General features: G+C 32.3%; 2 protein-coding genes across 3 annotated transcripts; one reads left to right on the forward strand and one right to left on the reverse strand.

Moving 5' to 3' along the window:
* Nucleotides 1–14460: 14460 nt before the first annotated feature.
* Nucleotides 14461–17240, reverse strand: LOC134708289 (uncharacterized). Its single transcript, XM_063568709.1, has 2 exons — nt 16858–17240; nt 14461–15225 (listed from the first exon to the last, which is right to left on the reverse strand). The coding sequence occupies exon 2, from the start codon at nt 15155–15157 to the stop codon at nt 14489–14491; it is 669 nt and encodes a 222-aa protein (XP_063424779.1). The 5' UTR covers nt 15158–15225; nt 16858–17240; the 3' UTR covers nt 14461–14488.
* Nucleotides 17241–17311: 71 nt separating this feature from the next.
* Nucleotides 17312–24434, forward strand: LOC134708287 (peptide methionine sulfoxide reductase MsrA 2-like). Of its 2 annotated transcripts, none has more exons than XM_063568707.1 (6): nt 17312–17459; nt 18009–18148; nt 18932–19027; nt 20261–20325; nt 21103–21231; nt 23289–24434. In XM_063568707.1, coding segments are annotated over exons 1-6 (762 nt in total). In that variant the 5' UTR covers nt 17312–17457; the 3' UTR covers nt 23619–24434. The 2 variants fall into 2 exon arrangements, with proteins under 2 accessions (XP_063424777.1, XP_063424778.1); XM_063568708.1 differs by having other exon boundaries at nt 17352–17471.
* Nucleotides 24435–27117: the final 2683 nt, after the last annotated feature.

Consider the following 27117-nt stretch of genomic DNA (forward strand, 5'->3'; position numbering starts at 1 on the left):
TTTCCAGTGTTGTTGTCAACAATGTATAAGTTTGGGATTAGGTCTAGTTTGGGGTGAACCTCAAGTTGTAGGTCAATAACATATGATGAACAGTTATATTAGCATATGCACAGCTCATTTCTATGGTCCTGCCCCCTCATTCATGGTCTATTGACTTTAAACTTTGGCTTATTTTACATGTATTAGTTTGTGATAAGGTCAGTTTATGGGGAACCATTAGTGGTAGGTCAATGATATTTGGTATGCACATGTATTTTGAGTTGTGTCCCTTTATAACTTATTAGCAAGCAGGGGCATCATCTGTGTCCCAAAATACACATTCCCCATTTATTTGGACAACCACAGAACTTCTTACGACTTTTTGAAGATTCCTCGGTGATCATCTTTGATAAGTTCACACCATGACCCTGCATGCCAGCCAAGATGTCCATCCCTTAATACAAAACTTAAATTCATTCTACGGGTTTTGATTAGACTTGAAAAGACAAGAACTATTGAGTTGTATTGTCATTTGTTAAATTGTCCTCTTGTTTCAGTTAGAAGTTTGTCTCCAATGTGTAAATACAAAATTCAGTTTTGTATACTGTTAACCAGCCAACTGGTTAGTGATTACAGACACCTGGGAGTCTATGTTTTTAGACAAATTGTGTGAAATTTGCCAAAAAAAATGTTGAATCTGTAGGGTGAATATTTATTTAAAATCCTAGTGTTAACTTTCTTATCATTTGGTGCTAGAAGGTAGTTGTAGCAAAGGCAATCAAAGCACATACAGGTTCTCATTGAAAGTTCTTACTGGTATTTGGTGTAAGTGGGTAGTTGTAGCAAAGGCAATCAAAGCACATACAGGTTCTCATTGAAAGTTCTTACTGGTATTTGGTGTAAGTGGGTAGTTGTAGCAAAGGCAATCAAAGCACATACAGGTTCTCATTGAAAGTTCTTACTGGTATTTGGTGTAAGTGGGTAGTTGTAGCAAAGGCAATCAAAGCACATACAGGTTCTCATTGAAAGTTATTACTGGTATTTGGTGTAAGTGGGTAGTTGTAGCAAAGGCAATCACAGCACATACAGGTTCTAATTGAAAGTTCTTACTGGTATTTGGTGTAAGTGGGTAGTTGTTGCAAAGGCAATCAAAGCACATACAGGTTTTCATTGAAAGTTCTTACTGGTATTTGGTGTAAGTGGGTAGTTGTAGCAAAGGCAATCAAAGCACATACAGGTTCTCATTGAAAGTTCTTACTGGTATTTGGTACAAGTGGGTAGTTATAGCAAAGGCAATCAAAGCACATACAGGTTCTCATTGAAAGTTCTTACTGGTATTTGGTGTAAGTGGGTAGTTGTAGCAAAGGCAATCAAAGCACATACAGGTTCTCATTGAAAGTTCTTACTTGTATTTGGTGTAAGTGGGTAGTTGTAGCAAAGGCAATCAAAGCACAAACAGGTTCTCATTGAAAGTTCTTACTGGTATTTGGTGTAAGTGGGTAGTTGTAGCAAAGACAATCAAAGCACATACAGGTTCTCATATTGAAAGTTCTTACTGGTATTTGGTGTAAGTGAGTAGTTGTAGCAAAGGCAATCAAAGCACATACAGGTTCTCATTGAAAGTTCTTACTGGTATTTGGTGTAAGTGGGTAGTTGTAGCAAAGGCAATCAAAGCACATACAGGTTCTCATTGAAAGTTCTTACTGGTATTTGGTGTAAGTGGGTAGTTGTAGCAAAGGCAATCAAAGCACATACAGGTTCTCATTGAAAGTTCTTACTGGTATTTGGTGTAAGTGGGTAGTTGTTGCAAAGGCAATCAAAGCACATACAGGTTCTCATTGAAAGTTCTTACTGGTATTTGGTGTAAGTGGGTAGTTGTAGCAAAGGCAATCAAAGCACATACAGGTTATCATTTAAAGTTCTTACTTGTATTTGGTGTAAGTGGGAAGTTGTAGCAAAGGCAATCAAAGCACATACAGGTTTTCATTGAAAGTTCTTACTGGTATTTGGTGTAAGTGGGTAGTTGTAGCAAAGGCAATCAAAGCACATACAGGTTTTCATTGAAAGTTCTTACTGGTATTTGGTGTAAGTGGGTAGTTGTAGCAAAGGGAATCAAAGCACATACAGGTTCTCATTTAAAGTTCTTACTTGTATTTGGTGTAAGTGGGAAGTTGTAGCAAAGGCAATCAAAGCACATACAGGTTCTCATTTAAAGTTCTTACTTGTATTTGGTGTAAGTGGGTAGTTGTAGCAAAGACAATCAAAGCACAAACAGGTTCTCATTGAAAGTTCTTACTGGTAATTGGTGTAAGTGGGTAGTTGTAGCAAAGGCAATCAAAGCACATACAGGTTCTAATTGAAAGTTCTTACTTGTATTTGGTGTAAGTGGGTAGTTGTAGCAAAGGCAATCAAAGCACATACAGGTTCTCATTTAAAGTTCTTACTTGTATTTGGTGTAAGTGGGTAGTTGTAGCAAAGGCAATCAAAGCACATACAGGTTCTCATTGAAAGTTCTTACTGGTATTTGGTGTAAGTGGGTAGTTGTAGCAAAGGCAATCAAAGCACATACAGGTTCTAATTGAAAGTTCTTACTTGTATTTGGTGTAAGTGGGTAGTTGTAGCAAAGGCAATCAAAGCACATACAGGTTCTTATTGAAAGTTCTTACTTGTATTTGGTGTAAGTGGGTAGTTATAGCAAAGGCAATCAAAGCACATACAGGTTCTTATTGAAAGTTCTTACTTGTATTTGGTGTAAGTGGGTAGTTGTAGCAAAGGCAATCACAGCACATACAGGTTCTAATTGAAAGTTCTTACTTGTATTTGGTGTAAGTGAGTAGTTGTAGCAAAGGCAATCAAAGCACATACAGGTTCTCATTGAAAGTTCTTACTGGTATTTGGTGTAAGTGGGTAGTTGTAGCAAAGGCAATCAAAGCAAATACAGGTTCTAATTGAAAGTTCTTACTGGTATTTGGTGTAAGTGGGTAGTTGTAGCAAAGGCAATCAAAGCACATACAGGTTCTAATTGAAAGTTCTTACTTGTATTTGGTGTAAGTGGGTAGTTGTAGCAAAGGCAATCAAAGCACATACAGGTTCTCATTTAAAGTTCTTACTTGTATTTGGTATAAGTGGGTAGTTGTAGCAAAGGCAAGCAAAGCACATACAGGTTCTCATTGAAAGTTCTTACTGGTATTTGGTGTAAGTGGGTAGTTGTAGCAAAGGCAATCAAAGCACATACAGGTTCTCATTGAAAGTTCTTACTGGTATTTGGTGTAAGTGGGTAGTTGTAGCAAAGGCAATCAAAGCACATACAGGTTCTAATTGAAAGTTCTTGCTTGTATTTGGTGTAAGTGGGTAGTTGTAGCAAAGGCAATCAAAGCACAAACAGGTTCTAATTGAAAGTTCTTACTTGTATTTGGTGTAAGTGGGTAGTTGTAGCAAAGGCAATCAAAGCACATACAGGTTCTCATTTAAAGTTCTTACTGGTATAGGGTGTAAGTGGGTAGTTGTAGCAAAGGCAATCAAAGCACATACAGGTTCTCATTGAAAGTTCTTACTGGTATTTGGTGGAAGTGGGTAGTTGTAGCAAAGGCAATCAAAGCACATACAGGTTCTCATTGAAAGTTCTTACTGGTATTTGGTGTAAGTGGGTAGTTGTAGCAAAGACAATCAAAGCACATACAGGTTCTCATTGAAAGTTCTTACTGGTATTTGGTGTAAGTGGGTAGTTGTAGCAAAGGGAATCAAAGCACATACAGGTTCTCATTGAAAGTTCTTACTGGTATTTGGTGTAAGTGGGTAGTTGTAGCAAAGGGAATCAAGGCACATAAAGGTTCTCATTGAAAGTTCTTACGGGTATTTGGTGTAAGTGGGTAGTTGTAGCAAAGGCAATCAAAGCACATACAGGTTCTCATTTAAAGTTCTTACTTGTATTTTGTGTAAGTGGGTAGTTGTAGCAAAGGCAATCAAAGCACATACAGGTTCTCATATTGAAAGTACTTACTAGTACTCTCAACTACGAAGTATTTTGGGCTATATTGTTTAATGGTCTCAGCTGGCTTCTCGAAGGCTGTGATTTAGACTTCAAACTACTGTTTTTTTGGAAAAGCACCTCTTTCCTATGATCAAAATGTGCAAATTGTTAAACAAGTATTTAATTCTATAAAGAGATCAAAATGATTCCTTGTAGTATAGTATCAATATAGGTAAAACACACATCATCATCAACCTAATCTCTGTCGTTTTTCCTCATTCCCTCTACTTTTTTCAGTATAGATAAGTACTATTTATGTTGTTTATATTATTTGATGCATGCTCACCTTCAATTTGTATTGTTATATATATTGTATTGTGGAGAAGACTTTATAAGTATGTTTTACTTGTGTCTGATCCTTTTTTGCTTTGAGCAAATAGAATATGTTTAAACTAACTAAAACTACTAAGTTAAGCAAGCAACAATCAATCAATAATATTAGTAATCTGATTTCCTGTGTGTAATAAATAAGATTGATTCAATAAACTGTCAATTTGTGAAATAAATTAATAAACATCTTCTTTGGATGGACTAATTCTGCATTGTAAAGATAAAGGAGATGTGGTATGATCGTCAAAGACACATTTATCTGCAAAAGGGTGTGAACAGGGCTTAATATTTCTAGTGAAGACTTTAAAAGCCCTTACACTTATACGACCAAGTGTGGCAATTGACCACACCCTTTTTTAGCCAAAAAAAATGTCCAGTCAATAAAACTGGTTTTGTGTATTGGTCATAAAAGTTTCGCAATCTGTACAAAACGCCCTTTCACAATGGTACATGCAAGACTATTGCAACATTAATTTTGTGCGGTTTTTATTTTTGCAAGCAATGTGACTGATAGAGTATCACAATAGTAAGATCTTGCCTTCTGAAACAGCTTTCCAGAATTCACAATAGTAAGATCTTGCCTTCTGAAACAGTATCACAATAGTAAGATCTTGCCTTCTGAAACAGTATCACAATAGTAAGATCTTGCCTTCTGAAACAGTATCAAAATAGTAAGATCTTGCCTTCTGAAACAGCTTTCCAGAATTCACACACAAGTTCTGAAATTACAGTATTCAATAAATATCTCGAGTTTAATACATGTATACAGGTAATACAGGACAGGGCCATAAATCAGTGTATTTCCAAATCCATGTGCTATTGGTTTGACCCAATGAACTTGTCATCCATGTTAAAATGTTAAACCCATTGCTGGTCTATTACAAGAAGAAGAGGCAAAGTCAGTCAACCGATGCTAATACAACTGCACTACAAATAAGATGTACTGCCTATAAAGTGCTATAGTTGACTTGTTAATTTCTGTGTCATTTTGGTCTCTTGTGAGGAGTTGTTTCATTGGCAATCATACCACATCTTTTTTTTATATATCTGATTGCTAAAATGACATAATTGAAACACTAGCTTATGTTGGTACATTATGTTTATTTTAAAATGTAGGATATAATTTTTCATAGATTTCATGGTTAAAGATGAATAAAAATTGAGAATGGAAATGGGGAATATGTCAAAGAGACGACAGACCGACCAAAGAGCAGACAACAGCCGAAAGCCACCAATGGGTCAACACAGAGAGAAAATCCTGCATCCAGAGGTGGTCCTCTGCTGGCCCCTAAATGAATTGAAATTTAAAACTTTTCTAAAGGCTTATAGATGATAATTCATATTAATCCATGAATCAAATATCTTACAAATAAGATTTAGTAACAACTAAAGAAATAAATGAATCCACATTATGTCTGGTCTTCTCTGGCTTTTGTTGCCAGTGGAATGAGTGGATTGAGTGGGATAACAATCTTGAGGGATTATAAGTCATGTAGTAAGATCTGTTCAGTACATTTATTTTAATTACAACATATAACATAATAACTCATTTTAAACAGTTGTGACAAAAATCTGTTGTATTTGTCTTAATACATCCACAATAACAAAATATAAATAAAATATCCGACTCTTAATATAAACAGATTGTTTGTCACATTGAATTTCAAATGAGTGTGTTGAAGTTAGTTTTTTGCTGTGGTAAATAGTATAATCATAGGCTTTATTTGAAGTCACACTCCTTCCTTATATGATCTGTCATTTAAGATTTGCATTCCTTCAAATACAAATATATTGAAAAATTTTGTCAGCCAAATTCTTTGCTCTGAAGTTTAATGTTTGTATTTTTTGTCCAAAGTAAAAATGATGAAATGATGAGGTGGAATCTGTTTGCTAATACTGTCAATCAATTAGGAGCCTCTGAAAAATTAAAGAAAATCAATTAGTTAAATAACATAGCAGTAACTTGTACATGTGAACCCTATCAGGTTTGTTTAGGTTATCCATTCAGATACATTATAAAACTATAGACAAAGGTACAAATAATTCATACTAAATTATACACTCAAAATTCCTTTCAGCAATAATCTAACAATTTTAAGTGAGTAAATAAGAGTTGCACTACCTTGTTTTTAAACACTAGATTTTAAATCATCTGCATGAAATTGAATATGTATGAAACATGTGGTACTTGATAAAAAGCATACTCTCTGACATGCATTTTCCTATATCAACCTCTTTTTTCTTTTATCTAACATTAACTCAAGCAATGGCAGAATTTTCTTCATATAATAATATTATAGAATCTCAAAATCAAATTCATTCAGCATCATATACATGAAATACTAACATATTGATATATTCAATACATTGTACAACAAAAATTAAATCATAAACAATCTTTCAGAAAACTACTACATAGATATATGTAAAAGTGTATCTTTTGTTAAACTTACACAATGATGTTGTTGATTGGGATGTGTATCAACTTAACAAAGAATCCAATGAACCCCATAATAGCAAAACCTATTGCTGTTGCCATGGCAATCTTCTGAAATTCTAAAAAGAAAAGAAAAAAGTTTAATAATGAAGGCTTAATTCTGTATATTTAATGAAAATGATCATTGAACTAGTCTACAAAAAAAAGTCATTTTGTTTAGGGGTCAGTTGAAGGACACCTCCACATTCAGAAGTTTCTTGCTGCATTGAAGACCTATTGGTGACCTTTGGCTGTTGTCTGCTCTATGGTCAGGATGTTGTCTCTTTGACACATTCTCCATTTCCATTCTCAATTTTTTTAATAAATGTATATAAATTATCTATACATACTAAGGTATATTTTGTACTGTTTTGTAAAAATAGAAAATTTGTGGTTTTAGAGGTGAAGCTAAGCAGAAACTAAATTGTATTGAGTTGATCTGTATCTATTGAATTTGCAATCACTCTCCTCTTGCTGGATTTTTGACAACCACATCTACCATGTCTACTCTACCCATACATATATATTTGAAAATTATGAGATCGAGTCCTCTTTTCAAATACATTAATTTTAAAGTTTAATAAATACATCCAAGAACAAGAATGTAATGTGTAGAACCTGAAATAAATATAGACATGGTTTACTTTTTAAATTGTTATTTGGATGGAGAGTTGTCTCATTGGCACTCACACCACATCTTCCTATATCTATATAACTAATGACCAGTTCAAACTCTATACATGCACCCACCTTTCCTATCTGGTTTTGTACATCTTTTAACTAATCTGATGGAATCTTTGGCAAATTGCTTGGCTGGGTCAACTAATTGCATAACCTGATCCATGTCTATAATAAAGAAAATAAGTATGCATCAAATCTTGGTATGATATATACAAACTGATGCTCAAATATCATACTGAATATCATTTTAAAAATTATTGTGAAAACGTGACACTTCTTTATACCTCTATCCCAATTTACATTCAGAAGTGGATTATATGTGAATTGAGGTATAATCAACCATTTATTTAAATAATTATTCCTTACCTGTATACATTGCATGTGCATGTGTCTAATATTTAAAAAGTCCAAAATCTATTAAATCCACAAATATTTGACAGACAAAAAAGGTGTTTTTACTATAAAGTTGGTAACTTTTTTTCAGTTATTAGTTTTGCTTCTTCTGCTCAAACATCATTTTCTTTGGGCAATAATAAAAATTAACCATACGTTCCACTTAAAACTGATAAGACAAAATATCACACAGGTTATCTTTCTTTGTAAATCTTGATTATTTACAATACACAAAGTATTTACCAAGAGACTTAAACATAATGTGGTAAGTTCAGATATATTTCTAAAGAATATAAATGTATTGTTCATGTAAGTAGAAACGTATAATTAACATATGTGAGAACAAATGAGTTGTATACCTGATGAAATATCACAGAAATTTTATTGACACGTCATAAAACATACAAAATTTTATACTCTAAATATTCATTAAGAGACTAAATTACAAAATTATTATTTCAAAACCAAAATAATTTGAAACCAAATACGAGAAACATTTTATACCTGTGTCTTTAAGCTTCTGTTTCTGTTAAAATACAAGTAATTAAATGCACTGTACAATCGACGACTCAAACCGGAAGTTGCTGGCGATTGAAAGGACTTGCCCTGCAGACAAAAATATCGTTGTTTTAATTGGATAAAATTTACACTTGGGAGTTTCTAAAATAAATATCGTGTACCGAGCTAAACTTCAAAATGCTGTTAATATTAACAAGGATTTGTATTATATTGAAAAAATATACTATACAATTCCTTGATATTGAAGGTAAAATAATGTATGAACCTTAGATAAGAATAAGAATAAGAATATTTTATTTCCAATTAAAGGGCCCTATAAAGAGCTTTCATGACATTACATACAAGTACATATGATTAGACATAAATTAGAGACATATAATATAAGAAAACAACATTGTTTAGTACTATTAAAAAAATGCTATAAAAGGCCAGGACAGAACCAGACAATACATTTTAGATTTTTAAAATATACCATTTAAAATCATATACCACTCAAAATATGTATATTTGTGGCTAATTTGTATTCATTATTTTTGAACTTCTCCTTATCTCTAGATTTTTAGATAAATACTTTCCTAAACATTTATACACATTTTCTTGTGTAAATAGCCATAAAAACTTTGAAAAATTGTCTAACGATTGAAAATTATTACAATTTAGAGATATTTCAGTAAAAAAATCATTTCTGTTATCAATATATAGTGGACATTCAGTTACAAAGTGTATCTCATCTTCAACTTTATTTAAAGTACAGTATAAACATTTTCTGAGTGTCCTATTCACATAAAGTTTGGCGTATCTATCAGTCTCAATCCTTAATGGATGAGCGCTTATTCTAATTTTACAGATTGATTGTCTTAATCTAAAATCTTTAAGATCCAAATATTTTTCAAAACAAAATAGAGTTTTAAAGGAAAAATAGGTAGTAAGTTTATGAGGTACCTTTCACACACACAATTCTGAAAGAGCAAGATCGAATTTCCCATTAATTTATTTTTTATTAAGGATTTAGACGGCTACTGTATGATTTTTCATTTCTTATGTTAGTTATCCATATTTCCCTTGTCAGCATCGTATAAGGTGTTTCTATATTTCAACGTGTTCGATTCGCCCGTGTATGTAACAACGTATTATATTTTAACGAATAACATCTATGTAGATACAGAGACTGAATTGTTTATACACCAGTTTTGATATCACAAACTAGTTTAAAGGGGCACTAGCTGTCAAATTCATTGTAACCGATTTGACTCAAATTCTCATATTTGGTTTATAACAAAGTAAAACATTTATCCAAACTATCAAAAGTCTAAAATAAACAGTTTACAGAGCATGGGGTAGATAATATATAGGTTCGTTTCGTGTGTATTTTAGTCCAGACGCCATCTAATTAACTATCGATTTGACCTCAGATGACCATATAAGCGATGTAAACAAAAATAAAGATACGAATAGATTAAACCAACACGTGCAATTGCATTTTATATGTCTGTTTGATTTTATTTTATAGATTAAAAATAGATGTTTCTCATTGTTTTTAACCATATAAGAATGATTTTATGTGCATCGAATTAGCAATCAAATGATTTACCGTAGTTTCACTTTCATTGTTGACATTCTTTTTCTTTAAATAACCAGTACACGTACAATGCATGCGTTGTCAATCTCTAGCTAGGGGTTAACTTGAAGTTCACATGAATACCGGTTAGAATGATGATGACGTTTTCACTTGCAAGTGAATCAGTCAAAAATTATGTTTAATCGCTTATTTCAACATAATTAAAGAAAATTGATTGCTAAAAGCAAATTATTATTTCATTATTCCAATTTGATTAATGATTGATCTAAAAAAAATCATACTTTATTTTTTTTATATATATCGTAGCTAGTGCCCCTTTAATAAAACATTTACTTAATTTCATCATCGGTGCAAGGACATCATTCGTAAATATAAATGAACATGCACGGACATCTTACACGATCAGGTATTTCACATCCAATATTGTATGGGATGCTCTTTCTATACAAAAATATCGACTTTCACCTGAAAAGCTAACAAAACTTTTAAACAGACTAGAAAATATACCGTATAACATTAGATACAATACTGTTGTTAGGTCATTAAAGCCGGATAACATACTTTGGCTTTAATATTGATTTATTTATAGGGTCTTGTCATCGGAAATAAACACATTCATTTTTAAACCAGTTGTTGGCATGATACGGGTTATGTGTTTTCTCATATATTTTATGATAGTATAATGCTAAACCCCTAACGGGAGGGGTTGTGATTGACATTCATATGATAAATGCATAATCTTTTAATCAGTTTAATTGACGTCTGGAACTGGCAGGCATGTCAGTCACTGCTAGTAGCCCTTTGTTAATTTATGTAATTTATGTATCATTGTCATTTTGCCGTTTAGTTGCTTTTGTAACCTATTCTGACATCGGACTCGGGCTTTTTAAACTGAGTTTTTGTGTGCGTATTGTTCTGTTTTTTTGCTTTGTTTTTTTACATTGGCTAGCTAGAGGTAAAGGGGAGGATTGAGATCTAAAAAAAACATGTTTAACCTCGCCGCATTTTTGCGCCTGTCAAAAGTCAGGGGCCTATGGCCTTTGTTAGTCTTGTATGCTTTTTAATTTTAGTTTATTTATATATTTCGGAGTTTGATATGACGTCCGTTATGACTGAACTAGTATACATTTTTGTTTGTGGGCCATCTTAAGCACGACTCAGGGTGCGGGATTTTCTCGCTGCATTGAACATGGGTGGCCTTCGGCTGTTATCTGGTCTTTTGTCAGATCGTTGTCTCTTTGACACAATCCCCATTTCCATTCTCACTCCAAGTTAACTTTCAAAGAAATATAGTAGAATTGATTTTTGTGAAGTGTATATAACAATATTTTGAATTTCTCACACTCTTGTATGGACTACGTTTCGTCCTGATATGTCACATGATACAATGTTTCAGTGTCACTGGACGTTAAACACAATCCGTCTCCAAACATGTAATGTTATTTCATTGATTGTGTTAAGTATAAAAAACTTCCACTCCCAAGTTAAACAATAAAAAAAATCTTCAATGTTTGAAAATATTTGGAAATTATTGTAAAAATATCGCAGAAAGATATCAATGACCATTAATTAATAACCAATTGAATTGGTTCTAACCGCACAGCCAGGAATGTGTAGTGTCAGAGCACCAGTGCCAGCCAGATTGACGAAATGTATCTTGAACTTAAGCCAATTGAATTGAATTGATGATCGAGTTGCGTAAATAGTGGATACTTAATGGTGACGGTTCTTACCATGACAAGTGACGATTCATAAAATGTGACCACCGAAAACAATAGCGGATCCCTTAGAGTGGGTGCCTGTGTGGTCTTAATTTGACTTCCGTAGTCATACAATGATCGAGGAAAATTAGGTGTGATTCCTCCTTTTCCCTTCAGCATGTACTACAGATCAAAATTTGATGTACACGATTCCATAGTCCATCGTATTACAATGCATGGTAATCAAGAACAGCAATCTAACATTTACATGCTGTACATGATAGCAAAACAATTATTTGGAATGTTAAAAGAGAGCTTATAATATAGATCCTAGTATGGTATCTGTCGGAATATTTGGGTGATCATACCTATTCATTATTTTAATATAGTTTAAACTTTTTATAAGAAGTTTAAAAGCGCATCACATGATAAACACCCTCACCCCTCTTGAGTCGCATTGTATTTTCCTTTTTGCCTGGCTATAGGAAACTCTGGAAATGCAAGTGAAAATAAAACAAGAGGTGCTCAACTTCAACACCGAAAAAGGACTTTATTGTAAACTTATTTCAACTAGGATGGTAGCATTCCAACTGACTCCATTTTCAGAAAACGAAATCTGTAACAAACATAAACTTTTAGCCACCGCTTTACAAGCAGAGCCAAATACAATGAACGTCCCAACCATGTATTGGCTTCCGAAGCTACACAAAAAGCCTTACAAATATAGATTTATTTCGTCTTCAAGCCATTGTTCAACTACTAAATTGTCTATTCTTCTTACCAGCACACTTGGTACAATTAAAAACCTGATAATAAATTGTTCAAATAAGGCCTTCGAAAATAGTGGAATAAAATTACTTTTGGAGTGTCAAGAACTCGTTGGAAGTACTTGATAAATTGCATGCTTATATTGGTGATTTTGAATCTGTTCAAAGTTTTGATTTTTCTACCCTGTATACCACATTGCCTCACATTCTCATTAAGAAAAAATTCACACACCTTATTAAATGGACATTCAAACAATTAGAATGTGAATATATATGTTCAAACTCTTTTAGGTCATTTTTTAGTAGCAATAAACAAAAAAACTATGTTAGACATGCTTTGATACTATATATGCCCTTGAATTTTTACTAGATACTATTTTTGTTCGCTTTGGGGATTCTGCATATCGTCAGATTATCGGAATTCCAATGGGGACTAACTGTGCACCACTTATTGCGGACCTGTTTTTGTATTGTTATGAGTTACAATTTATGACAAACATAAGCAAAGACCCATCGAAACAACATCTGATAAACAAATTTAATAATACTTTTAGATATTTGGATGATATTTTGGCTCTTAATAATGACGACTTCAGTATGTATATTAATGAAATTTATCCTGTTGAACTTACTTTAAATAAAGCTTATACTAACAATGACCACTGCCCTTTCCTCGATCTTGATATCTATATCACTAACGGAAAGCTGAATACTAAAATAACCTGAATACTAAAATTTATGATAAAAGGGATGATTTTTCATTGCCTATCGTTAATTATCCGTTTTTAGAAGAAGACGTTCCCTTGTCACCATCTTACGGTGTATATATATATCTCAACTTGTACGATTCGCTCGTGTATGTAACAATGTTTTAGATTTAAACGAGAGAAATTTATGTATTACTGAAAAATTATTACACCAGGGTTTTCGATATCACAAACTAGTCAAAACATTTACTGAATTTTATCATCGGTATAAAGACATCATTCGTAAATATAGCTCAACATGCATACTTCTTATACGTTCAGGTATTTCACATCCATTTTTTTATGGAAATATTCTTTATAAAGCACAAAGGTGTCAGTATTCACCTCAAAAACTTACAAAACCTTTGAATAGACTTATTAAGAAGGGATATAATTACGATACTGTTGTCAATTCATTTAAGATTGCATATGTTGGCGTTAATATTGAGTCACTGATAAGGTCTTTGCACATTTATTCTAAAAACAGTTGTTGGTATAACACGGGATATGTTCTTCTCATATATGTTATGTTGGTATGATACTAAACCCCTAACGGGAAAGATTGTGTCTGATGTTCATATGATGAAATCATAATTTTTCAGTCAGTTTAATTGAAGTCTGGAGCTGGCATGTCAGTTAACTGCTAGTAGTCTGTTGTTATTTATGTATTATTGTCATTTTGTTTATTTTCTTTGGTTACATCTTCTGACATCAGGCTCGGACTTCTCTTGAACTGAATTTTAATGTGCGTATTGTTATGCGTTTACTTTTCTACATTGGTTAGAGGTATAGGGGGAGGGTTGAGATCTCACAAACATGTTTAACCCCGCCGCATTTTTGCGCCTGTCCCAAGTCAGGAGCCTCTGGCCTTTGTTAGTCTTGTATTATTTTAATTTTAGTTTCTTGTGTACAATTTGGAAATTAGTATGGCGTTCATTATCACTGAATTAGTATACTAGTATATTTGTTTAGGGGCCAGCTGAAGGACGCCTCCGGGTGTGGGAATTTCTCGCTACGTTGAATACCTGTTGGTGACCTTCTGCTGTTGTGTTTTTATTTGGTCGGGTTGTTGTCTCTTTGACACATTTCCCATTTCCATTCTCAATTTTATAAATATCGTTTTTTGTTATATAAACAACTAAAACGTGTCACTCAGTTACACATACTTTCTCACCAAATGAGTTAAACTATTATTCTCACTTATATGATGTGGCAACATTATTTTATGTCCCTAGAATCAGGTGAACAGAGAAAATTTATTCCAAAATAATTTATTTACAATACTATATCAATAACTGTTTGGAGGTAAGCAAATTGTTTTATGTTTTTTTCTATCTTTCTTCTGACAGATTCTGCTACAATACTTGGAAACTTTGCAAGCACCGCACACCTTCAAAGACGAGTCACTTTTATTGCAGTTCCAACAATTATTAAACACACTTTCAGAAATATCCTGAACTTCTACCTTGTACTTAGATAACACATATTGCATCATTGATCTGAAATACTGATCCAGTTGAATTTTATTCCTGGAGAGAGCAAGAGCTTTATCTGAGTTGGACAACAACCATTCAAATTGAGATACGTCGTGGTCGTCAATGCCATGTTGTTTAGTCACATGGTCTCCCATATACAGCCCGTCTGTATTTTTAACAGATTTTTGGTTATATCTCCCAAATCGCTTTGTTTTGATGAATATGAGTTGTGGCAGATCCTCGACAGAAGTATTATCAACAATATTACCTTCAATGTTTAACCAAACATGAGGTAGATGTATTCCCTCCGGATCAATCACACCGTTCGGTTGGTGAACTCCATATACTATTGTAGCTTTTACTCCAACTGCTTCTAGACAACGATTAAGAACAAGATTTACTATTGCACATGCATTCGTTACACGTAGTCTTCCTTGCATATGAAAACTTGTTTTTAAAATGTCATTGATTTTTTTCTGCATTCTTCCCAGTTTGTGGTACTCCAAATGGAAATTCTGCAAAATTCATTTTCAACAAATGTATTCTAACTCTGAAATAAAAAAAATATATTAGTTTTCTGTTTTACATTGTCTTATCGGGGTCTTTTATAGCTGACTATGCGGTATGGGCTTTGCTCATTGTTGATGACCGTACGGTGACCTATAGTTGTTTATGTCTGTATCATTTTGGTTTTTTTGTGGATAGTTGTCTCATTGGCAATCATACCACATCTTCTTTTTTTTTTTTCTTTTTTTTTTTATAGGAGGCGATAATATTGCATATGATTGAAGAAAAATTATATAATTAGAAAAAACTCATTGGCACCAATTTTTAACTCCCTCATGCAAAGTTTTTTAGTTTTGATATTCGTTTGAGGTCTCTATATATATCATATAACTCATCGCGTATTCACATACTTGGCTTTTAAATGTTTGGGTTCATTTTCAAAGAATTGTGCGTAAATCTCGTAATTTGAAATAATAAATTAAAATACCCAAGGATTTGTATTATACAAATCCTTGAAATACCTTAATACTACATGTAGCTTCAGACACATCACCTAGCGTACCAGTCACAATTAAAACCGGGCACATGTATTTATTGATTACAACTATCCGTAAGCAAGGATTTAGAACGTCTCCGGCTTGCATTAAAAAAACCAATCTGATTTTGACTACTTTCAGAATTAGCTTGTATTTCTTGCAACATATAAAAATGATTCATATACTAAATGTTGTACTAACAAGTTTAAATTAGAAAAACTATGTACATTTAAACATAAATAAATAATGTGTTCTCTAGGCAATAAAATAACCCCTATTTTGTATATTCTGTACATACTGATATATATGTATGTATCAACGATAGATAGTGTATGCCTGTGTGTATGTATGTTTGTGTATAAGATGTTATTATAAATGAGTTTGTTTTCATTGCTATATGTATGTATACCTCTGTACCGTTGTACCTTATGGTTTATGAGAATAAAGAATATTATTTTTATGTTACTGATGAGTTATGTACATCCAGTTGGTCAATCAACATCGAACAACATTGAAATAAAGAAATGCTGCAAGGCATTGATGTTTTTTTGGTCAGCATTTGTTTATATGATATAATCAGGTGGCATGAGATAAAATAACAACACTTCAAGTAATTGTGTTTTATGGAAGGGTGTACGCAGTTATAAATGTGATATGTTGTACTGCATGTACAGTAGTTTGGTGATTCATGTTTTCACATAAATATATTTCAGCAGAGACATATATACACATATTATATACATATGTGTATATATGTCTCTGATTTCAGTAAGACAAACTTTTGCAAAAATTAAGAAATAGGAGATTTGATTTAAAGTCATATGTTTGTCTTATTATATCATTATTTAATTTAAAACACATTTTTTTTAGCATTTTCAGAACTTCTGATGATCATTTTAATTGTTAAAAAATTAGGCAAAACTGTATCATGTTTTTTTCCTTGTTTTTCTTGGTTTATAAGAACGTAGTTATTGTGTGTGCATGTGCACGTGTGTGTGTATTTTACTACCTATGAGGTGGCAAGATCTTTAAAATTTGATCTGATGAAGTCTTGTATGCCTTTAGCATTACGAATGACGGGAATAACATTTTACAATTAAACTTTTTGTCAGAATTATCAGTATATTTTGTCGACTTACCTGGGCTCGATTCCCTTTTCTTTTCTTCACAGGGTCTTAATATGAAATGGTTATCGCCTTAAATTTGTAAGGACCATAAAAGACCAACGGTCACGGTGGTGACTCATCAATCATACCGCCAAAACCATGTCATGGTTCAGTGAATAATATGTGTTATGTCAAGGATTTGTATAGTATCGTAGTATATACATCCTTAGTTATATCCGAACTTATTACTTCATCATGTGTTTAAAACAATTATTGTCAATCTCTTGGACTATTTTAAAAATTACTTATTAGTCCCAGGCATCTCAAGAATGTGTATAGTAGCTTACATCTATGCTTGTAATTACTATGAATTACAAATCCTTGGCATTCAATTTCTATACTTCACTAATTATATCAATAACTTAAATCCATTGTTCAACAAACAGTTAAGAAAATTCTTCTTCAGATTTCGTAATTTGGAATTTGACAGCTAATAAAATTTAAAAAAAGTTATATTTTTGTTCGGAGTCAAGTGCTTATTTTGGGTTAAAGTGAACGATAGGATTTTCCCTATAACCTCGTTTTCATCTGTCAACACACAGTTCAAGAAATGGTTGCATCAACATCTGGGTTATGTAAGTTTCAATGTAGGTGTTATATATAGCATGCGTAACCGATTGTATTTATTTATTTGTAACGTTTGTTTACTGTATTCTTAAATAAGCAAGGACAGGCTGCTTTTCAACCCGTTCAGGAAAAAGCTGCTCTTGGCCAAGGATTTGTATAGTGATACACTATACAAATCCTTGTCTTGGCCTATACCACATTTCCTTATATTATAACTAGAGTCTCTGGTTTTATAAGCTTATGCAACCACTTAAAGTAAGTTAACAATATCAGCTCAAATTATACATTCTAATTTACTAATAGTGCTACACCTCTGTAATATCATATATAGCGAAATATGTTAAGTCGAGGCCTAGAATATATAGTTGGTCCCAGGTAAAAATTTATACACATGTAACATACTGTTTATAAAGGTGTACAACTAGGAAGATATAGGACATCAAGCTTCATCTGGTTATATCATACCATGTGACCAAGTCTTTTGTGTAAGTGATACATTATGACCATCACATAATAGTCTGAATCATCTCTGTTATTAATATTGAAATAATTTACAGGAATCTTTTGCCACGAAGTGCCTCCTTGTTTATAGTTGTGACACAGTTATTTAAGACAGGACCACCAACAGCAAGCTTCTTTTCTATGGGAGAAATGTCATCAAAGATCCAGATGCCTCAGAAGGATGAAGCCCTTGCAGGTAAAACCACCTTTATGTATATATATATACAAACTAAAATCAGGATTATTTTTTTTTTTATTATTAATAGCTTTTCCAGTCCAATTGTTATTTGGCTGTTCATATTGTATGAAAGAACTGATTTTGCTCTACACAGGCAAATTTTGATGAAATAAGTTTCTCATGAAATTCAGGTGAAATGACTCAAATGATTTTAATTCACTTAAACAAAATTGGTCTTACTGCATTTTTTGTACTGACCTTGAATAACAAATTTCTATATATGTCTTATGATCTACCTGAGACTACATGTATTAGACTATTGATTTACCAGCTAATGTTTTAATGTGTCTTCATGTTCAACTGTAATCATGTGGCGATATTTTTCTAAGAAATAAATAATTGTAAAGATAGAATATCTATTATTGGTGCTATAAATAATGACTGACTTTTATTTGACAGGGTACAAGTTTTATTTAAAAGATTATCTCCCTTTGTTTTCTTTCTATTGACATATAATAACACTTTCCCCAAGAACAATCTTTCCAAAATGTTTCAATTTCCCCAACCTTTAACTTGGTTATTTTATAATTTTATAATATTTTTGAAAATATCACTATGATAATGATTTTTTTACAGTTTTTTTTATACCCTCAGCACTCAAACCTCTTTATGTAAAAAAATAGTTATTAATTAAAACCCGTGCCTCCACTAAAAAGATGAATGGTTGTGCCTAAGTACATATGGAAATCTGAAAACTTAACCAGAGTACATGGTGTATGTTGATGAAATTTTATATTTAAGGTAGACTAGAGAAAATGGTGGTATCACCTAAACATGCGGTAAATGGTAATACTATCAAAGAACCATTCCCTGAAGGCATGGAGATGGCAATGTTTGGTAAGTACAGTGAAGTACCTTTATAACAGACAATTGAAACTTCCATGACAAGTACCTCAGTTATAAAAGGGTGTTGAGCAACAGTACTTTTTTATTAATTAATTGTAATGTTTAAAACAACAAGAAAGGTCTTCATTTATAAAAAAAAGGTCTGTTTGGCGTAAACATGTCGCACCGTAACTTGAGAACGACTTATCCAAATTTCATTACGGCACTATGTATTAACTAAAACAGGGGTATGTTTTTTTCACATGTCACACTGTATCTCAAAAACAATTCTTGGTTATGGCTTAAAACTTGAAACACTTGTTAGTTATATTAATCTTAATATCTGTATACTTTTTGGTGATGATTCAAAATTTCATTTTTAAGTTATTGAGTATTTTGTAAAAAAGGAGAGAGTTTTTTTTTTTACATGTTGTGCTATATCTCAAAATCAATTTATGATTATTGCTTCAAACTTTACACATGTCTTTCTTATATTAATCTTAAGATCTGTATACTTTTTGATGATGATTCAAAATTTCATTTTTGAGTGAATGAGTATTTTGTAAAAAAGGGGGAGTTTTTTTTTACATGTTGTGCTGTATCTCTATAACTATTTATGATTACTGCTTAAAACTTTACACACTTCTTTGTTATATTGATCTAAAAATCTGTATACTTTTTGGTGATGATTAAAAATTTTATTTTTGAGTTATTGAGTATTTTGTTAAACAGGGGAGTTTTTTTATTACATGTCGTGCTGTATCTCAAAAATAATTTATGATTATTGCTTAAAACTTTACACACTTCTTGTTATATTAATCTAAAGATCTGTATACTTTTGGGTTTTGATTCAAAATTTTATTTTAGTGATATTTAGTTTTTTGTAAAAAAAAACCAGGGTGGGGGGTTTCCCGCTGTGTCTCAAAAACTATATATGGTTATTGCTTAAAACTTTCTCAGAAACTATTTATGATTATTGCATATAACTTCCACATAAGATGTCAGGCGTATCATGCCCTCATGGCGCAGCTGTTTATTTCAATGACTTATCAGGTCATAATTTAAAATTAAGAAATTACTATATAATACTGGTTTTGCAATAGAATAATTAAGTAACGTATAATCAAAGCATTTAAGATGGATAGGTTGATACATTTGAATTAGATTGACAGTAAATAGTGTGACCAATGGGAAAAGAATGAATATCCTAATGCTGAAAATAAAAAGTTTTTATTCTATTTTTAGGACTTGGATGTTTTTGGGGAGCAGAAAGAAAGTTTTGGAAACACAAAGGAGTATTTTCTACTATGGTTTGTGTTTAAGATTAGCAATTGTTAAAAAAAAGATTCAATCATTGTTAGTGTCATAAATTCATGTTTTGATGTAACACTACATGTATAATGACACCTAATCGCATTTATTCCATCCCTGATAAGTTCTAAAATTACACAACTTTTTCATCCAGTTGAAGCTATCTGGGACCCTGTTTAAACAATTCACCATGCATGTTTCTTTTTAATGAGACCTGTTTAAGCAACCTTAAATACTTCAGACCAAATGTTTTTTTTTTTACTTCAATTTTGATTTTGAAAAAAGTGGATCATACTCTATCAAAGTTTCTTAATGGTCGCTTTCTAAAGTTTTTCCTCTCTTAGCTCACTACTGATGACCTCTATTTTCGGCGTCCTGACCCAAACAGGAAGTTGTATAAATGACTGTTTTTTCCCGGATTGGACTAAATAGTGATAAAGTGTATTGTGATGTTCCCTGACACTGTTCTGCCTTCAAAAAAGAGTGAAACCCATTTAGTATAGTCAGATATAAAAAGCTTAATCATGACAAAACGTGAAACAATTCAAACAATCCAACCGCCTTCATTTCAGTGAAAGTTATTACATGATTAAACTAAATACTGAAGGAAAGACATTTTAAGAATTAATAGTTTTTCCCTTCTCACACATTGATTGCAATATGTGTAATGACATCTAAATAATTAAAATCTGAAATACAAAAATTGAATCCTAAGTGAATTCCTTAATGCCATTTTGAGAGAAAGGTTTGATCAAATGATGTGTTTTTGTTTTCAGGTAGGATATTCTGGTGGATTTACACCTAACCCTACATATAAAGAAGTTTGTTCAGGTGGAACAGGTCATAATGAAGTAGTCAGACTTGTGTTTGATCCAAAGAAAACATCTTATGCAGATATTTTAAAGGTAATGGTGAAGACTTGTTCCTCAAAATTAAACTACCAGTGTTTGTTCTTTGAAAAGTCACCACTTCATTAAGGTGGTACCTAACACTACAGGGAGATAACTCTTTAACAATCAGCTAAACATTTTAATTACGTTGTGTTGTCAAGCTTCTCTATGATCAAAATTATTGTCTGTCACATGCGAATGCAAATACCACTTTATTTACTTCTTCAAACTTTTTTTTTTATTTTTATATTTTTGTTAAAGGGTCAAAAGTAAGTACTTTGTAAAAAGGAGTAGGTCCGGTAAGGACCGATTTTGGCCTCAAATTTCCAGTTCATCTGACGAAAGATGTTGACCACTTTTTAAACACTTAAATGTCTATTTTATTTAATTCAATAAATATATGAGAAAGATTTTAACTTATTTAGTCCTTAATAACGCTCCGATTCAAGCTCAAATATGAAAAATCTACCAAATATGCTGAAAAATGTCACTTTTAAGATGGTTTTTGTCAACAATGAAAGTGGCCGCATCCCTGTTCATCCTCCACCTTTATATATGTTATGTATTATCATCAAATACAACTTACATTTAAATATTTTGGATGAACACGAATGCGGCCATATTCGTTTTACACGGAAACCGTCCAAAATTTAGCCAAAATGGTAGAATTGTGAAGATTTCAGTAATTTAGCATGACTTAATGGTGCTAGTCCTTGATATATGTACATCGTATTGTGAAAAACAGCCCATATTTATGTAGCAGAAGCATTCTTCTGTCCAATAAATAATTAAAAGTATACATTTTAACAATTTTGTAAAACTGCCATATTTTGGGGCCAAAAAGGGGTCTTACCGGACCTACTCCTTTAGTGAAAATTGAACGAACCAAATTAATTTTAGTCAAGGTGTTGGGTACCACCTTAAATAAGATTAAAGACAAGCTAGGATATTTGATTTGTTGAGTTTATGCAAAACCAAAGGTGTTTATCATAGTCTAGAGATAATTCACAAACTACATTAATATTGGAATATTAAAGTTTATTCTGTCATACCTGGTATTGAAGGTATGGTTTAGATGATACCTCCTTAAGGTTACCATAATTGAAAATTATACAAAATCAAACATTCATGATCCTGAGCTACATAAAAAAAAACAAATCATTTTAGTTCTTTTGCCTTTGAAATAACTAAATCAAAGATAATGTGGATTCATTTATTTTCGTGGATACCATTTGTTGTAGATTGAAGAAACATGTATTTTTGTGGAAACTTGAATTTGTTGTCTTGTCAAAGTTTGCACACAAGCCTATATAAAATGAGCTGTGACATAGAAATCGACCTAATGCAAATGAATATTAATACATCTGTCAACTTAATTTGGGGTTGAAAATGTCCCTAAAAAAGCTGTAATTGTCATATTCTTATTTTTTAAAACAAATAAAAGTCTGATACATGTACATGTATATGTGTGCTTGCATATATAAGTATAAAAAAGGAGATGTGGTATGATTGCCAATGAGACAACAGTCCACAAGAGACCAAAATGGCCTTCAACAACGAGCATAGTCAGCTATAAAAGTCCCCGATTTGACAATCTAAAACATTTCAAACAAGAAAACTAAAGGCCTTATTTATGTAAAAGAAATGAACGAAAAATGTAACACATTAACAAACGACAACTACTGAGTTACAGGCTCCTTGCTTGGGACAGGCATATACATACATAATGTGTCAGGGTTACGGTCAATTTCTATCTGACTCAGCTCAAATGTTTACCTCAGTGAACTTTCACTTCATGATTGATCTGTAAATCACATACTTCAATGAAGAATAATGAATCTGCAGTAACCCTAAAAATCTTGCTTGAACATTGTAAATCATGGTTGTGGCTGAACATTGTAAATCATGGTTGTGGCTGAACATTGTAAATCATGGTTGTGGCTGAACATTGTAAATCATGGTTGTGGCTGAACATTGTAAATCATGGTTGTGGCTGAACATTTTGAAATCTGATTGACTGACATTTTTAAAACAATACAGGTACCATAATTATTTACATACTTATGTTTCAGTTATTTTGGGAAAGTCATAACCCAACACATGGAATGAGACAAGGAAATGATGTTGGCACCCAGTATAGGTCAGGAATCTATTACTATGGGGACCAGCAAGAACAGGAAGCTAAGGAATCTCGTACAGCCTATCAAAAACTTTTAACAGAAAAAGGCCATGATAAAATAACAACTGAAATATTACCTGCTGAAGAGTTTTACTACGCTGAGGACTATCATCAACAATATTTACATAAAAATCCAAACGGATATTGTGGACTTGGGGGCACTGGTGTTTCATGTCCTATAGGTCTGTTTGCAAAAAAGTCTAATGCCAAAGAAGAATTGTGATTCAATTTTTTCCCCCCGAAGATTTCACATTCATTGCATAGTTTGAATAATGTATTTCTTGATTAATTAATTATTATTATCTAACTTTATTTTTATTGTAATAAAAAACAGAATAGTAATTAATTCACCATTATAGAAAAGGTCCTAGAATATATTATCACACAATAGCAATATGTTGGTGAAATGCAGATTAAAAAAACTTAGAAAAAAATGAAGATGTTGGAATGTTAAAGTTAAAAAATATCAATAGCTTATTTTTGATATTTTATGTTCGATTGTTTTCAATTCAGGAACTATTGTGTTAGGGCATATTTTTCAATAAATCAGTGTTGTGGAACTTTATATTAACCCTTTCCTCCATTGAATTTTATTTTTTGCATACTTGATTTCGCATAGGATTTTTTAATGAAATTCTGAAAATATGATTTCAAGTATTAATGCATTGCGAAAAACAAATATTTCATCAAATAAATTTAAGTAAGATATTCCTACGATATTCCTTTTCATATTGGATACAAATTTTATTTAGTCTACTGCAGACACTTTGTAGTCAAAGCGTTTTAACTAAGGTACTACACAGGCTTCAAAAGTCGTCATTATGGAGTAAAGGGGGTGGCGTCAAAAGGCGTCACTATGGAGGAAAGGGTTAAGGAATATGATTTTGGTGATTGCATACTATCAGTGAAAGAAAAATATGTATGTCGAGTATTGAAGAAAGCTATTTGTTTTTTCAACATTTTCTGTATTTTATTATTTGCTGTGTATTCATCAGGCATTAATTTATTTGTAAAATAAAACAAATCAAAACAGTTATAATTGTTGTGTTAAATACTTATGAATGTAAGCATTATTTGTATGATCTAATTTTTATTATTAATTCATATTCAATTGGTTTTAATTATCATAAAAAGAGGCAGAAATAATCAAAGACATTTAAAACTCATAAACACTACATAGAAAACTGAAGACAGAGACAATTTAAACACCAGCAATAGCCTTGTGATCTCAAGGTTTCTTATGAGAAACAATTTAAACACCAGCAATAGCCTTGTGATCTCAAGGTTTCTTATGAGAGACAATTTAAACACCAGCAATAGCCTTGTGATCTCAAGGTTTCTTATGAGAGACAATTTAAACACCAGCAATAGCCTTGTGATCTCAATGTTTCTTATGAGAGACAATTTTAACACCAGCAATAGCCTTGTGATCTCAAGGTTTTTTATGAGAGACAATTTAAACACCATTTATAGCCTTGTGATCACAAGGTTTCCTATGAGAGACAATTTAAACATCAGCAATAGCCTAATGATCTCGCGGTTTCTAATGAGAGACAATTTAAACACCAGCAATAGCCTTGTGATCTCAAGGTTTCTAATGAGAGACAATTTAAACACCAGCAATAGCCTTGTGATCTCAAGGTTTCTTATGAGAGACAATTTAAACACCAGTAATAGCCTTGTGATCTCAAGGTTTCTTATGAGACAATTTTAACACCAGCAATAGCCTTGTGATCTCAAGGTTTCTTATGAGAGACAATTTAAACACCAGCAATATCCTTGTGATCTCAAGGTTTCTTATGAGAGACAATTTAAACACCAGCAATAGCCTTATGATCTCAAGGTTTCTTATGAGAGACAATATAAACACCAGCAGAAGCCTTCTGATCTCAAGGTTTCTTATGAGAGACAATTTAAACACCAGCAATAGCCTTCTGATCTCAAGGTTTCTTATGAGAGACAATTTAAACACCAGCAATAGCCTTGTGATCTCAAGGTTTCTTATGAGAGACAATTTAAACACCAGCAGTAGCCTTCTGATCTCAAGGTTTCTTATGAGAGATGTTTCATAACAGTCTATTATATGAACATTGTCCTTGACCTAATTTATATGGTTAAGCAAATGCTTAAAAATAACTGTAGTATTATGTCTTGAATTTTCTGTATCAGTGTTCAAGGTTAAGTCGATTATGTATTTCAGACAATAGATCATCTATATTTGGTGTATAGAATTACGGAAAGGTATACCTATATATCTGCATTTCATGGTTATTTGACCTTTGTATCTTTCATGGTTCATTTGTTAATAAGAGAGCTGTGGTTTAGTGGTTAGTGCATCAGACTGCTAACACAAAGCTTCCTGGTTCGATTCCCGTTGGGATGAAAATTTCAGGAATTTAATTTTCAGCTCTCCCTTGACACAATTTGTGAGTATGGTCTTAAGGAAACGATGATAGTCGGAAGGGGACGATAAATGGCTGACCCCTGTTAAGAGAGAGCCAGATCTCTTGCACGTTAATGACACCCTTGTAGATTTTGAAAAAGAGAAGGCTAATGCCGCTACAAGGCAGCACTCGCACCTGCAAAGTGGAAAGGGATTAATATAATTTGCAAAAACTTGTTTCCCAATCCACTATAAATAAATATGTTAAAACTAATTTGTTAATTTTAATTTTTTATGGTTAAGCCTGATTCTCAGATATTATAAGCAATGGTCACCTCTATATGGTGTTTGTAATGATTGTAAGGGTGAAAGAGATATATTGTTAACGCAATAATTAAAACTCGCATTTTGTAATATTTTAAATGAATTAAGCATGACTTTTTCTCAAAATCGTAAAAATTAAAATCGCATTCAAGTAAAATGACAAAATCGTAATAAGAAATGCACGCAATAATTTCTGAATTTACAGTAATTCAACACTGTTATGTAATATACCTAACTGTTTTATATTGTCCTGTGAATGAAATTCATTCAGAAAATGTGTATTACTATATTTGTTTACTTTTATAAATTGTGACTTGGAGTACGAGTTGTCTCATAGGCACTCATACCACATCTTCCTATATCTATTATGTCTATCTTTAATACTATTTTAATTCATCCAATATTCAGAACTTCAAAGCTGTGGTCAAGGTCATATGACACATGAAATATGCACATGATCAAGATATTGTATAGTTTAAAACAAACCAATCATGTATCAAGATACATAATAATTAAGTGTGTATAACAGTAAACATATAGTCATTTGGTACAATGTCTAGGACCAATAAGTCCATGTGACATATGACAGACAGACATAATGTTTACTCTTCACACATAATCCACATACACCTCACCAAAGAGATCTAAAATTCACCATGAGAATATTATAAATGTAATTGTAAAAGACACAAGAGAAAGGTAAATACTGTCCGACATTTACTCCTCAAAACAATAATCCATTTCAAATCATATATAATACTGATGAACATACCAAATCTAAAAACCATACCCAGACAAAAAGAAAATTGAAATAAAACTGAGTCAAGGTCAGACAACAATGACTCGCTGACAAGGTCTTGTATTGTTTTAGCCACCATATCAGTTTTGGTATATATTTTGCAGAAGGAATAAAATAAAGGCATTTGAAAGTGCTAATGATGTTACCAACATGCAGTAGATGGCATGCAACAAAGCAATATCAGTTCTATAGATTTCATTGCAGGCAAGACTAAAG

The sequence above is a fragment of the Mytilus trossulus genome, chromosome 2 (assembly GCF_036588685.1).
Source record: "Mytilus trossulus isolate FHL-02 chromosome 2, PNRI_Mtr1.1.1.hap1, whole genome shotgun sequence".
Lineage (NCBI taxonomy): Eukaryota > Metazoa > Mollusca > Bivalvia > Mytilida > Mytilidae > Mytilus > Mytilus trossulus.